The following is a 14,049-nucleotide window of genomic DNA, read 5'->3' on the forward strand; positions in this document are numbered from 1 at the left end:
AGCCCCTGGAAATTAAATCACCAGAGGGTACAGGTAATTATAGTAAGAACCAGCCTGACTTTTTGCACAAGTTCAAGAGGTTTAGAGAGAGCAGGAGGGAAAAGACATGGAGTGTAGTTTTAGATTTATAGTGGGTGGCCTATGGAATTCTTCCCCAGATAATCTTATTTGGGGCTCTAATCTTTCTATTACATTCAGCTTGCTTCTGTTTTAAAACTGTGTAAATTGGGGCATGGTGCAGAGGTAGAGACCAAAAATTTGTCACTCTCCTGCTTCAGGTTAGTATAATCAACTTGATTCTTCTGCACTAAGAGACTTGGTTTTTTGAGGGGGTGGGGTGGGGGAAGACTGATCATTGTTTTTGCTTTGAACCTATAGTCCTGATCTGTTCATAAAAAGCACTTAAGAGAGACTGTCCATTCTTCCTGCAGCCAAGTACATTCTGGTCTCACACCATCCACAAAGTCTTGCTCTGCCCCAAGGCTGAAAGCCCACTTCTCTGAGCACTGCCAAGGCAGACAGACAGGACTGTGCGGGAAGAGCATCCCCTGTGTGGTTTCTGAGAGGCCCAGGCTCCTGAACGGGTCTCTGCAGGTGTGGCTAGAACAAGCGAGAGGTGACGGTCTCACCACACAGGTGAGGCGTCCGGGGGAATGGAACACGTGCGGGAAGAATGAGCTAGACCACTCCCCCAGCCTGTGTATCACAGTGCCAAGAAAACCTGTCGTTTGTTATGAAAGATAGCTTTCCAGCTAGGGAATTGGTTGGGAATTGTGAAAAGCATTAATCTTAAAGAGTCCTAAACAATGACAAACAGGGATGGAATATTAAGTAGGAGAATTGGAGTCACGTCAGCTGTTACGCTGTCGCTGGCGAGAGGAAATGTTTGGCCCGACTGCCTGCTATAGACCGAATAGATCCTGTCATTATTAAGAAGTTTGCTATTTTAGGATAGTGTTTTTTACATTAATTTAGATTTTGAAAAGTACTGCATTAAAAATATCACTTACCTTCCCTTGATACTGAATGTTTTTGGTGCGCCCCTTACATTTTGTGCCTGGGGCGCATGCCTCCCTTGCCTCACCCTAATCTGGGCCCTGCTGGGGCCCACTTGTAAGTGTCAAGTAGAAGAGGAGCATGAGGGTAAGACCCCCCCGCCTCTGATGCCAGTGTGAAGGCTGAGGGTCTTTTAAAAACTGTCCAGCGAAAGGTTGGTGAGCCCTCTGGTTTGGCTATCAGCCCATCATTTCTCTTCCCATTCTTCACACGCCGAGGGGGTTCACTTTATGCTGGTGAAACCCTAATGTGCATTTCGCTCCACGGCTCTCCCTAAATCAGGGCTCACCCATCCATCTTGTTAGCTCTGTTTGTTCACATCCCCCAGGCAGTGCCATCCACTGGGCTGGGCGTCCTCACAGAGCGCAGAACTGAAGCCCCACGTTCTCACAGCCGGCCCCCACGAGCCCCAGCGCTCTGCTGCTCTTACTCCCCGTCCCCAATGCTGGCAGCTCCATCCATCCCCTTCCCTGAGAGAGCCTAGCAGTCATTCTTAACCCCTCCCTCTCCTTATCCTGGGCTGCATATTGTTTTTTTTTTTTTTAAAGTTTTATTTATTTACTTGACAGAGCAGCAGAGGGAGAGGGAGAAGCAGGCTCCCCGCGGAGCAGGGAGCCCAACGCGGGGCTGGATCCCAGGACCCTGGGATCATGACCTGAGCCGAAGGCAGTCGCTTAACCGCCTGAGCCACCCAGGCGCCCCTGCTTATCAGTTCTTAACTACTACTGGTTTTTCCCCGAATCTGTTCTCTTCCCTTCGTCCCCATCCCCATCCCCCCCTACCTCTCCAGTTATTGTCACTTCTCAGTTATTGTCACCTCAGGGTCCAGCACTCAGATCCAAAGGAAGTTTCTCAAGCTCAACAGAATGTTTCTTACTCAGTGCCTTTGTTCATGCCGTTCCCTCTGCCTGCAATACCCTTCTCTCCTCCTTCGGCTAACGTCTACTTCTTTAAAACAAAGGTTAGCCTTCTCACCCACTGTGTACCCCGCACAAATGAGCGGAGCACCTGTTGGGAGGGACTGGGTCAGGCTGTGGATAGTCCCAGAGCTTGAGGGTGTCTCCCGGACTGGGGGTGTTCATGTTCCCTATGTGAGAACAGCAGCGGGGAGCATCTGAAGAGAGGGGTCATCTACTTCCTTCTGGAAGCCTTCTCTGATTCCTCACGTCTGGCTAAGCTTAGCGCCTTTCTGCTGTACTTCCATAATGCTCTGCATTGAGTCGCCGCGGTAGTGGCCCGTGCAATGATATTTCTCTTCTCCCTGTCTGGCTTCCCTAAGGATGGAGGCCTCCTCTTTGGCCTTACAGCCTCAGTGCCTGACCAAGTGAGAAACACAGTACATGTTTGCGGAAAGAAGGGCTGTGGCAGAAAGAACGGGCAAGGGGGCTGACAGATGTGAAGCCAAGACCTTAGCTCATGGCCACCTCTGCTCCTGCTGCTTCAACAGCACCTCTGTCTGCCGCTCAGAGCCAGCTGGATTTGTTAATCCTCCCTTGCATGGAGGCCCCAGTGGGTAAGGCCACTGTCAGGTAAACTGAGTGCTAAATGGAATTAAATTTCCGCGGTCTTAGAAATATCTCCTGGAAGAAAGTCCACAGTTTCCAGTGGCATGCTTTTGAGATACCTCTTAAAATAGGAATCACTCACAACCTAAGTGTGTTTTTGTGCTGCGAGGAGACGGTGGGGTGGGAGAGAGAAAGAGGAAATCCACACGGTATACATGAAAAAGTCTGTTGGCGTTTTGAACAATGAAGAATAGGGTCTTAGAGAAACTAACTTTGCTGGGTAGGCTCCTTAAAGATGTGTCAGTCAATCCTGCACAAACAGGAAGCTTAGGAGCCTGCTCAGGATCACTCATGTGGAGCAGTACATTAAATCCAATGAGGGAGAGGAACCCAGATGGTGTTGAATTACCCCTCTTAGGCTGCTGCAGGTACAATCACAGTAAATCACGGAATACGTCCAGCCCATGTGGTCCCCAACTGACAAAACTGCATTTACCTTATAGTTTCTGCAAGAAGGGTTGAAGGCGTTAGTTCCGCAGACAAACAGAGTATCATCATTTTTCTTTAGAAGGACTTTAATAAAGTTGTGACACTCATCCTGAAAAATAATGCAAACTCTTTTGTATCCAGTCTGTCCAATATGGAAGCGCATCCTTCACCGTCTACCACCATCTGCTGACAGCAAGGTTAAAAAGGAAGGTGGCTGCAGTGTCCCCCCCCCCCTTAAGAAGTCTAGCTCCTTCTGATGTTTACCAAAAGATGACATTGACGACAATGGCTTTTTTTTTTTTTAACAGTAACTAAAAGCATAGCACAGAGAGAATGAGCGTGGAAGTGCCAACCTTCCATCTTATTAATTTTAATGCCAGATGTCCCAGGGTCCCTTGATGGGCAAGGCTCCTGGCTGAAGTGTGTTTTTATGCTGTTCTGGGACTAAGGGCCCAAACCCCTGTCTGTCTGCAGCAGCTTTGTTCTGAGCTCTTCTTCAGCCTCCCTGAGGACTCTGGTCTGTGCAGGGGGCTACCGGAGAGTGTGCTCGGAAGAGTCGGGGCAGCCAACTTGGTGTCCATAATCCCCAGTGCCCCTCAATAGTTCATGATGTAGCCCTAGCAGCTGTCGTAATATTTCATCACATTAAAAGCAAACTATTTTTGCAAATTAAAGCCTTCAATAAGTTGATGGAAAAAGCAATTAGGGACTAGGGCGATCCATTCCACATCACGATCTATGGCCGGAGGTAATAGTCAAAAACTTAACGCAAAGTGGCAGCTGCAGGAGAAATGAAAATTGCCTACCTTATGTTTTCCCTTCATTCTGCATGTGTCTACATCGGCCTGTCTCGATTTCCATGTCAGTTTCTGCAGGGATCAAGAAAGAAATCAATTAGAGCCCAGAGGTGGTTGCATTTGATTTTAGAAGTAAGAGTTCCCTTGGGGAGACGGAGGCTGAACATATATTTATTGAAAGCTTTCCGCACCCTTTCTCCATGATTAATTCACCATCACAACAAAAGATCAGAGATGGGAACCATTCATTTAATTTTGAACTCCTATCTATTCATTAAACTACAGAATGATCTTCTTCTCCTTGAGATATAGATGAAGGAGAAAAGGAAAGAAGAACAAACAACAGCGTGGTGATTTCTCATAAAATATCCAAATCAACTTGCTAAATGACGCTCATTTTGATAAACTACACGTCCTTGCCCTTTCCTTTCAGTTGATAAATCACTTTTCATAAAGCGTGCTTTTTTTCCTTAAAATATGGAAGTCATTTACTTAAACATAAAGGGGACATTCACTTTGGGTGGACAAAGATTTAATTCAGGTTCCACTCCACGTAAATTCATGGACTGAAGGGATCGTCTACTTCTGTGGCAGATTTTATTAACTAAAATACCTCCATGTGGAGTTAGAGGGGAAGCTTAGGTTATATTTTATGTCTGTCTGAAGTGGTTAATGATCAGATTGCTGAGCCACAACAGGCAAATCAAACTTAATACTGCAAGACATGGAAACGTAACATTGAAACATTTGTGGGGCAGAATTTTACATATGAAAACTGATATTTTCCTGGACAAACATGGTAGTATTTTATTAAAGGAATTTGGAGATGACCTATAACTCCAAAGTACACAGGCACACATATTTGGTGAATAAACTATGAAGTGGATAGCTGTTTCCAAACAGGGATTCGCCCCAAATTTGTAGGATTGCAAAAAAAATGTTCCAAATCATTCCCAGTTATTAGCCATGTCATCTTACTCAGTGCATTTGAAATACGTATTCCCTTTAAGAAGTATCCTAAAGCCCTTCATTTTAGAAATATGGTTTTAAAACTACTTACTTTGCTACAATAAATTTCTTCTGTGTGTGAGGTGTCCATATCAACAGTATAAATATGGTCCCTGTAAACAATGAGAAATTGATACAGTGTCAAACACAGGAGTCAAGATAGTTAATTTTCTCCTGAATGAGTGTATATCTCATTCAAGGCAGATAAATCCATATCTGCGATACTAGAAAAGAGACATCCGCATGCAAGAAAAAGGGAACAGTTCAGCCTGCAAGACATGTCTCTCGATCACACTCTGCTACTTCTGACAAATCATGGCATCTTGCTGAAAGGGGCACCTTTTTATGAAAACTTTGCTGTTGTGCCACTCATACCAGCACTAGAATCCCTGTATGTACATAGTTCAGGAGAGAGGACTTCGAAAGTTAAATTGATCCAAAAACCAGAACACGGGTAGGTTTCCCCATGCCCTTTCGGTATCTTCAAATCCATGTACCAAACACTTGGTATGCAACAAACCACATTCGTTCATCATGGGGGCTAACAAAAAGCTCATCTCTGGCTGTTTCTCCCTGTACAAAACTTATTTCCAGCCTTCACTTTGATAATGTGATTGACAAGATGGAAGACGATAACAGTGAAATTATTTCCAGAAAGCAGTATTTTCTTCACACAGTGATGGTCAGTTAAGGTCTAAAATGTACTTGAGCTAAAGTTTACATTTCTTGCTTCTGTTCACCTTCCTGTTTTGCTGAGAATTTGGTTGCCTTCACGATCTGCTGCCAATCTCCCCCCCCTGGAAGGGAAGAAACAGAATCAGCAGCTCAGGTGTGGGGCTATATTTAAACATCCCCTTCTGTGTGAGCTGAGCACAAGGGCGTTTTTGTCTGGAATTCAGAAGAAAAAGAAAAGAACTCACTCAACTGGGGAGATGGGGGGCTAGCGAGGGAAAGCAAAACAGCTCATTTTCCCTTGAAATAACATTGACTTTTTCTAAAATGCAGGAAGTCCTGGGGTTGGAAAATTACCCACAGCTTTAAACCAGGACCTCAAGGCTCCCATGTAGACTTTCAGGCCCCCTCATTACTTAAGAGAAAGTGGAGGGAGTGGGGAAGAAAAAAGGAAAGGAATGATCTGCTGTCAGGATTCACTTTAATTCTCCCTCCTCCCACCTTCTTTGGAAATCTGCTACTGTTTTAGGCAAAGTACAACAGAGAAAAAGAGAAATAAAAACAGGATTTCTCATGTGAAAATAAAGGTTGGGGGCAAGGCGGTTGGCTTACAAAATTTCCTTGCAACTCTGAGTGTTTGAGTCTCGGGGTGTGTGTGTGTGTGTGTGTGTGTGTGTGTGTGTGTGTGTGTGTGTGTGTGTGTGTGTGTGTGTGTGTGTGTGTGTGTGTGTGTGTGTGTGTGTGTGTGTGTGTGTGTAGGGGTGGGTTGGTGTGCGTGTGTGTGTGTGTGTGTGTGTGTGTGTGTGTGTAGGGGTGGGTTGGTGTGCGTGTGTGTGTGTGTGTGTGTGTGTGTGTGTGTGTGTAGGGGTGGGTTGGTGTGTGTGTGTGCTGAGGGGGGAGAATGGGGAGCCTGGTTTTGTAAATTGCTGAAGTGGGAAGTTCTTGGAACCTCAGTAGGGAGCCACAATCACCCTGCCCTTTAATTTCAAGGCAGTTTTATTGCATTCGTTTATTACTTGTTTGCCTTTATTGGTGGTGCTGTGAGTCAGGCTCATTATTGGGACGGAATTGCCTATTACTTTGGTATCAGGTTTGAGATGACTCTAGGTTTTTCCTTGCTCTCCCTCCCCTGAAAACTTTTAAGTAGGAGCTGAATATATGAATTGTAAATTAACAGCTGATTAATATGCACTGGCAATTCCTCAGAAAGCTCTGGGATTGCCCCTTTCTGGCATGGCCTGTTTATGTTAATTAGCAGTTTAGAGATTAAACAAACAAACAAACAAGAATTTTCAAAATGGATAGTAATAAAGCAGAATTGAAAGGGGTTCCTGCCATCAAGGCTCAGTCAGTCTCTGGGTTCTGGATGGGACTTGGTTTCTGATGGCTGACACCAATTGTCTGGAAGAACTGGGAAGCCTATTTTAAAAATAGGATTCTGTGAATGAAATCTTTTTCAATATCCAAGAGATCACATTGCCCAGCAAACAGAAACCGTGCTTTATGCTAAACCTAAGGCCGGAGTGGACGGTTATTCCCACCTGCCCGTGTGTATATCCCAGGATTCATAAGCTGTACTTAACTGAATTCAGTTATTTGAACACAAACTGACTTAATCCGAGGACTTCCTCTTAACCCCCTCCCCACCCCCCCGCCACGCTCCAGTGAGCAAAACTGAATTGTGTTGCTGTGGTTTGAGCCTGGGGGAAGGATTGGGCTTTACATCTCGTGTCACTTGCTGCCCAGGAACCTGGATCTCTCTGGGCAGTGTTGGGAAATTGAAGGGAGAGGAGAGACCCTAAACATGGTGGCCAGGAAGCTCCTTCAGGAATTTTCCCAAGGGTGGGTACTGAAGGCAAGTGGCTGTGTGTAGAGTGGAAACCAACAGGTCAGTGCTGGGGTCTTACAAATTTGACCTTTACCAAAAGGCAAGTCTGTTTTAGAGTTTTAAAACCATGAATGTGTTTCTCTCCTTTTTTCCCTTATATTTCTCCTTTTTGTGGGGTGGGGGTGGGGTTAGGATAACACTGTCTGGGTTTTAACGAGCTGGGATAATGGTCTCTTTTTTTGCTCCTAACTCAGGGCCGCCCTGGACCTGCAGTCCATACCCACACTAAATCATCAGATATGAGGTCCGTTACCCTGTTTTTCCCCCTAGAGACTCAATTGCTGAGTGAATCATCATAGAAGATTCTTGACTCAACCTATTTCTCACAGATCCAGTGTTTAATCATTTGTTTTGACCAGCCTATAGATAATTGACTACAAATGTAATCTTCCAGCCCTGCTACATTTAGGGATCTAAAAATGATATTTAAAAAGAAGCTGATGAGGGTGCCTGGGTGGCTCAGTCAGGTAAGCATCTGCCCTTGGCTCAGGTCATGATCCCAGGGCGCTGGGATCGAGCCCAGCGTTGGGCTCCCTGCTCAGCGGGGAGTCTGCTTCTCTCTCTGCTCCTACCCCTGCTTGTGCTCCATCAAAAAATTTTAAATAAAATCTTAAAAAAAAAAAAAAGAAGGACCTGATATTCTACCAGCGAGGCACCTACTGAGGACCTCAGTGGAACACTTGCTAAGGAATACCCACACTGGCTTTGTTCATGGGCAAAAGCTAGTAGAAAGTTATTGCCAGGACAAATAGTACCATCTCTCCTCCTCAGTAGGCTGCCCAGTACTGGGAGTAAATGCCCAGCTTCTGGAGCAAGGCCACCCCACTTCAAACCCTGCCTTGGTCATTTTGGTCCAGGCATTTCACCTCTCTCTCCCTGGGTTTCTTCCTTAAAGACATGGAGGTAATAGCTCCTTCACTGAACTAGGGTTCTTTTCCAGGATTGAATGAATGAACATTTATAAAAAACTTACACAGCACATACAACTAGTATGTACCATGTACGTATTTGTGAAGTAAAATCGTTGAAAAGGGCTTTGGCATTGCTCCCTGAGACATGTTGTGGGGTACTCGCAGGACACTGTAATGTGGCCCACGGTTTTTGGTTTATGTCGCATAGCTTGTCGTTTGAGAACACCTGAGTGCTTTAGAAGAATGAAGCACTGTTCTTGTTGACCTGTTCCTTATCTGGGCTCACAGCCATGCAAGTATCACAGACATAATTTCTGTTTCTTCTTCCCAGTGTGCAGTGATAAGTCAGTTGAGACCCAGGTTGAGATCACGGTGGAAGCCCCCCTCTGAGGGTAGACGTGAGCAAAAGGCGCCTCACCTAGCAGCAATGTAGAGGGTTCTGTTCATGATCACCATCATCTGGATGTCCATCCTGTGCCTCTGCGTGCTGTTCCGTCCTGGCTTGTGGCCCACAAACACCGGGTATTGTTTTGTATCTGTGAAAAGGAGAGATGGGGCAAGAGAGGGAGAGGAAATCAAGCCAAGAATCGACAAGGCAGAGAGAGGATGGGGGCTGGTCCCAAAAAGAAAGCCGTACTTAAGTCAGTCCATGCCACTGCTCTCCATTTCCAAGGAGTCTGTGATTTTAGGAAGGCCTGTGACAGACAGGGGCTCTGTGAGGACAGTCATGTTACAGTCTCATTTCCAGATGATAATCAGCCTGGACCTCTCTTTCTCCGTGTCACAATTTCTGACTTGTCCCTCTTTTTGCCAGGGGCCGGGGGGGGGTGGTTAAACTTGCAAGTGAACCCTTTACATGAAGGTGCTCTTTTCTTCCAGTTTTCTTTTCATCTTCTTTAGAGTGCTAAGCCTGGGGGGCAGCCTGCCAAAGATCTTGTCTCCGGACAAAACTATTTCAAAGCAGCTTTCCCATCAGTCACCACAAAGGCAATGTGGTCTGGAGGCGAGAACCCTCGTCCAGGAGCCAGAAGAAAAATACAGTCTCCACAGGCGTCCAGTTGGAATAATCTCCTATTGAAGGCAGCCCCGCTAGGTTGGTTGGCATTCTAGGAACTGTGGGAAGTTCACTCTTCAGTTAAGCAATTGGCTAATCTCACAGAAGCGGGGGCTTTGACAGGACAGGGTCAAACGGAGTGTAGCCAGTCGGGTGATCTGGAATTTTCCCTGACTTAGAGAGTCAATGAACATATTTCTGCTTTCCTACAGTTCTCTCTAGCTGAGAGCGGGCAATTTGTAGTAATATCTGACCTTTAGAAATACCTACATTTCAAAAATCTCTCTGCCTTTAAACCTACACTCTCCAGAGCACTGGCAGTCCTCCAAAGAAACTCAGAAGGAAAGAAGGATGGGTCATATTTAAAAATGTTTTTTTGGGGTGGGGGTGGGGTGGGGTGTAAATAATGACTTGAAACCCATTCACAGATTCCTGCTCAGACCCCTACACTTGAATCCCCTGTAGTATCTGAGCATTACTCACAGTGCGTATCAGGGAGCCTTGGTATATTTGACTCATAGTCAAGCTTGGTACGGGATTATCTTGTGCTTTCGCCTGCACGCTCTGAGATTTCATTTATCCATTCATCAAGGAGCTTGCTAAGACAATTCTTGTCCCTCTAGTGTCAAGGATTGGAGTGTCCATTGACATTTCATTTTCAGCAGCATATATTTGGGCTGGGGACTCTTCTTTACAGAGCACCAGAGATAGAATACCCGTCCCAAATGGGAATTAATCAATGTGTATTAAGATTTGTTACCTTGAGTCAGATGGACCACCACTTTAGTGATTTCGAACTACACAGTTCTTGGGTCTTTGAGTGTGCCCTGACTTTTGTTTGCTCACTGTCTGCTGTGCCAAGTGTTGCCAGCTCACCTTCATGTGAAATTATTTCCCTTTTCAGGGACTGTCCAGCAGAAAGCCACACGTTGATGGATCTCCTTAGTGTCCACTGTAGATGCTAAATATTTTCCTTAGGGTTTGTTCAGTTTGTTTTGGGATGGCTACTGGGAAAATAGATATTTGGTTAAAGGGCTCCCTTTCACCCTTACTGTGATAAAATATTTTGTCTTTCGGAGGGAAGGAAAAGAAGCGGTACATGGGCTGTTCGATCCCACAGACAGGTAGGACTTTCCCTCTTGAGTAGTCAACTGTCTTAATCATGTGGCTTTCTACCCTTTTGACAATGAAGCGGAGGCCAAAAGACAGTTATAAATAGTTAAAATAGGTCCTCTGTGAGTTCAGAGTCCAGCAGACTTTTTACTTCTAAGTCTAAAAGAAAAGTTAATTTTTGTCCCTAAGTACTCCAAAACAGTCATCTTCTTTCCCATTCTCATTGTGTAACAATGCCCATGCGTTAACCACATGTGAGAATGTGCACTCCGGGCGATACCCAGATAGTAGAGATATTCTCCCATGGCTGGTTTTTGGGCATGATCGAGGATGGCCTCCTTTTAGTGGCCTGAGACTTCATCAGAGGTACTTGAGGAACGTTTCAGATCCTCACACGCACGTTCACACACACGTGTCGCCACAACAGTATTTAACGGAGTTACAGAACAGCCATCTCCCCAATTTGATGAGACCCCTCTGTTGTCTACTAACAAGTCTATTTTATTACATTTTAGAAAATGTTGGGTGTTTAGCTGGTTGATGCAGCCTGAGATGCCCACAGAGGGAGAGAATGACAACGTGATTGTGGATACTTACAGTTGCCATGCGAAATACTGATCGGCTCAGAATCTTCTGGGAAACCAGCCCCAGCAAAGTGTAGCAGTGTGAAATATAGCAGCAAGGCTTCTGACCTCATAGTAGTTCAGCGGGGAGACTTTATTTCTCTACTTCACCCTGCCAAAGAGCAAAGAAGGATTTTTTTTTGCAAGTCAGCTTTACTCACCTCCATAAAATGAAATGGCCTTGAAGATAAATTTAAGAGAAAAAGGGTCGCTGCTTCATCTCTTTTCCATTGTGAATTCACGGATTATTGTGTTTTACATAAGAAACCTGTATCCATTACCCACCGCACCCTCCTTCCCCGCACATCTGACCCCTTTTGCAAAGCTGCTCCCAAACACATGACCCCAGAGCTTTATTAGTTCCTCTGTCCTAGCCATTTTAAGACCATCATAAGTGGCTATTTCACAGTTACGAAACAGCATTCCAAAAAGTGTGGACGACTGAGAAAACATTTCTTTTTCTTTTTCATGTAAATACTTTTCTTCTCAGCAGGTTTACGGCAGCATGCCATCCCTCAGACGTGTTTTGTTTGTCCAGCTCCGGATCTTTCAAAAATTTGAAGTGGTTGCCAATATTGAAAAAAAAAAGGTTTCTAATAAAAATCAGAATATCTGACATATTGACCTAAATGACTGTTCCCTTCAGGCGCCACCCCCCCCACCCCCAACACACATGCACACGCTTGCGCACATCCCCCCATAATGCGCCCTCTTTGCTAATTTCTGTTACCTGCCTGACCCCCGTAGTTGAAATGTTCACCCTTGGTTTACATAATTCCACAGTAATTCTAGAATGACCTTAGATATAAATAAAATCACACAATCTATGTTTAAAAAGAAAGAAATGGGTCCTTTTAGATTCTGAAGAATACTATAGGGAGAATCTGAAACCACATCCTGAAATGGTATTTTTTATAAAGACTTTATTTATTTATTAGAGATAGCGTGAGTGCAGGAGTGGCAGGGAGGGGCAGAGGGAGACGCAGGCTCCCCGATGAGCAGGGAGCCCAATGTGGGACTCGATCCCAGGACCCTGAGATCATGACCTGAGCTGAAGGCAGACGCTTAACTGACTGAGCCACCCAGGCATCCCCTGAAATGGTATTGTTGATGAAAAAAATTCTCTATCTGTATATTTTAGTGTCAAATACTGCCTTGGTGGAACAGTAGTGCCAGATATACTGTTCTGCCCAGCTGTATGTTCTTCAAGATGCTGTTTATGTGTAGAAAATACTCCTAAATCTTAGAAGTAGAAGCAATCCCATGTGGGGCTGCTGAATATGGTGAAGGAAGGCTCATAATGCAGTGAATATCGCATAATTCTCAGGCATATTTCAAATAAGTATTGATCTATAAGGGAATTAATGTAAAATGAGGATATCTTTTCATCTTTCTAGAGTGGTAAAGCCTTTGAAGTAGCCTGCCAAAGATGATCTTTGTTGAACAAAGCTATTTTACAGTGGTCCATCAATCATTTAAGATTTGTGTGTAGAAAAGTCAAACTTAGTAACTTAGGTGTCTTTAGAAAGTTAATTTGGCAAACAAACTTACGCTTTTTAGAACACTTAATATTAGATACCTATGTCTCCCTTCTTCATGCCAAAAAAAGCATTAACAAGTCCCGAGTGTTGCACCACAACTTAAAATTTCACAGACACAGCTGGGTCTTAATCGTTTCTTCAGTTGAAAAGTACACATGAATTAATTTGCCTTATCTTGAAAAAGAGGGAGAGAGCTTGAGCGAAAAGCCCAAGCAATTCTGTATCTCCATCTCTGGTGTAGAGATTAGAATTAAACTTTAAATGATGACTTGCTCACAAGGGCAATCCATTACCAAGAGACATAAACATGTATTTATAGACAGGTTAAAAGCGATTGTCTACTCAGTCATTCATTTGCCAGTTCTTCCTCTTCCGGAGACTCTGAACCCAAAGGGGAAGAAGCCCTGAGGTCCCCTTGTCTGTTTCTCATGGCATCTGTTCAGTAGAACACTAAAGAGAAATTGGCCACAGGACCAAGTAAGACATAAACCAGATCCCAGTCAGCTGTTACATTTTAGATGAGAAAGCAAGCGGGGCAAGAGGAAGTGGCAACATTTACCAAGGGCTCAGAAACGGTATTATGGCCTAATACAGAAGCAGACTACCTCAGAGAGTTTGCAGCATGTAATGGAAGAATAATGGAGACTCAGAACTCTGATTCTCAGTCCTTTAGAAATCTTGGGAAATATATGTATACTTTTAAAGATTAATTTGTCTCGACATGCCACATGACTCTCTGGCCTTCCCCAATTGGCATTTGTCTTCGTACAAATGTCCTACAAGCCAGCAAGACAGAGCCCTGCTCTTTTATTGTATCTCCCAAGTTTTGTGGTTCCCATCTTAAGATTGCATGGCATGGATGTACCATGCGCCACCCCCAGAACTTGGCAGGGAGGTGATGCTTGCAGAAGAAACCTATTCTGCACTCCAATGGCTTCCTTTAATCCTTACACACAGCCAGGGCCGTGGCTGCGATGGGGTATTTAAATACCTCCAGGTTTACAGTAGGGCTCCGTGCCAGGAAAAATAGCTGTTTTATGTGTCTTTCTATCATCATATCATCAGGTTGTTAACATGTACATCATATGGGAGGAAGCGTTCTGGCAGTACCTTCGGCCGTCCACATGAACACTTTACAGTTGTCTTCAGCCGAGGCTTTGATGTATTATTCCCTTCCTACACAACTTTGGGCTCTAACCCTTGTAAATATGTAGACAATATATTTTCTTGTTGAAATGATTACTTTGTGGAGAGATCCCAATTCAATCACATTGTCATTTCCCATTCTGCAGAATGCGGGCTGGGTCTCTCTGCTAAGACTGCAGTGATACAGACATGCCTCGAGCCTGGGAGAACAAAAAACAAACAGGCACTTGCCTCTGAATTTCAAAC

General features: G+C 44.6%; 1 protein-coding gene across 6 annotated transcripts in view; it reads right to left on the reverse strand.

The window, feature by feature from the left end:
• Positions 1 to 14,049, reverse strand: part of SEMA6A (semaphorin 6A) — a 125,224-nt gene that overhangs the window by 49,512 nt on the left and 61,663 nt on the right. For all 6 annotated transcript variants that reach the window (XM_027605014.2, XM_027605013.2, XM_027605011.2 and 3 more), the window contains exons 2-6: positions 11,091 to 11,228; positions 8,745 to 8,862; positions 4,908 to 4,968; positions 3,857 to 3,919; positions 3,058 to 3,159 (exon numbers count right to left, since the gene is read on the reverse strand). In XM_027605014.2, coding sequence (XP_027460815.1) covers positions 3,058 to 3,159; positions 3,857 to 3,919; positions 4,908 to 4,968; positions 8,745 to 8,862; positions 11,091 to 11,190 — 444 coding nt within the window. In that variant the 5' untranslated portion in view covers positions 11,191 to 11,228. The remainder of the gene's footprint in view (positions 1 to 3,057; positions 3,160 to 3,856; positions 3,920 to 4,907; positions 4,969 to 8,744; positions 8,863 to 11,090; positions 11,229 to 14,049) is intronic.

The sequence above is a fragment of the Zalophus californianus genome, chromosome 5, assembly GCF_009762305.2.
Source record: "Zalophus californianus isolate mZalCal1 chromosome 5, mZalCal1.pri.v2, whole genome shotgun sequence".
Taxonomy (NCBI): domain Eukaryota; kingdom Metazoa; phylum Chordata; class Mammalia; order Carnivora; family Otariidae; genus Zalophus; species Zalophus californianus.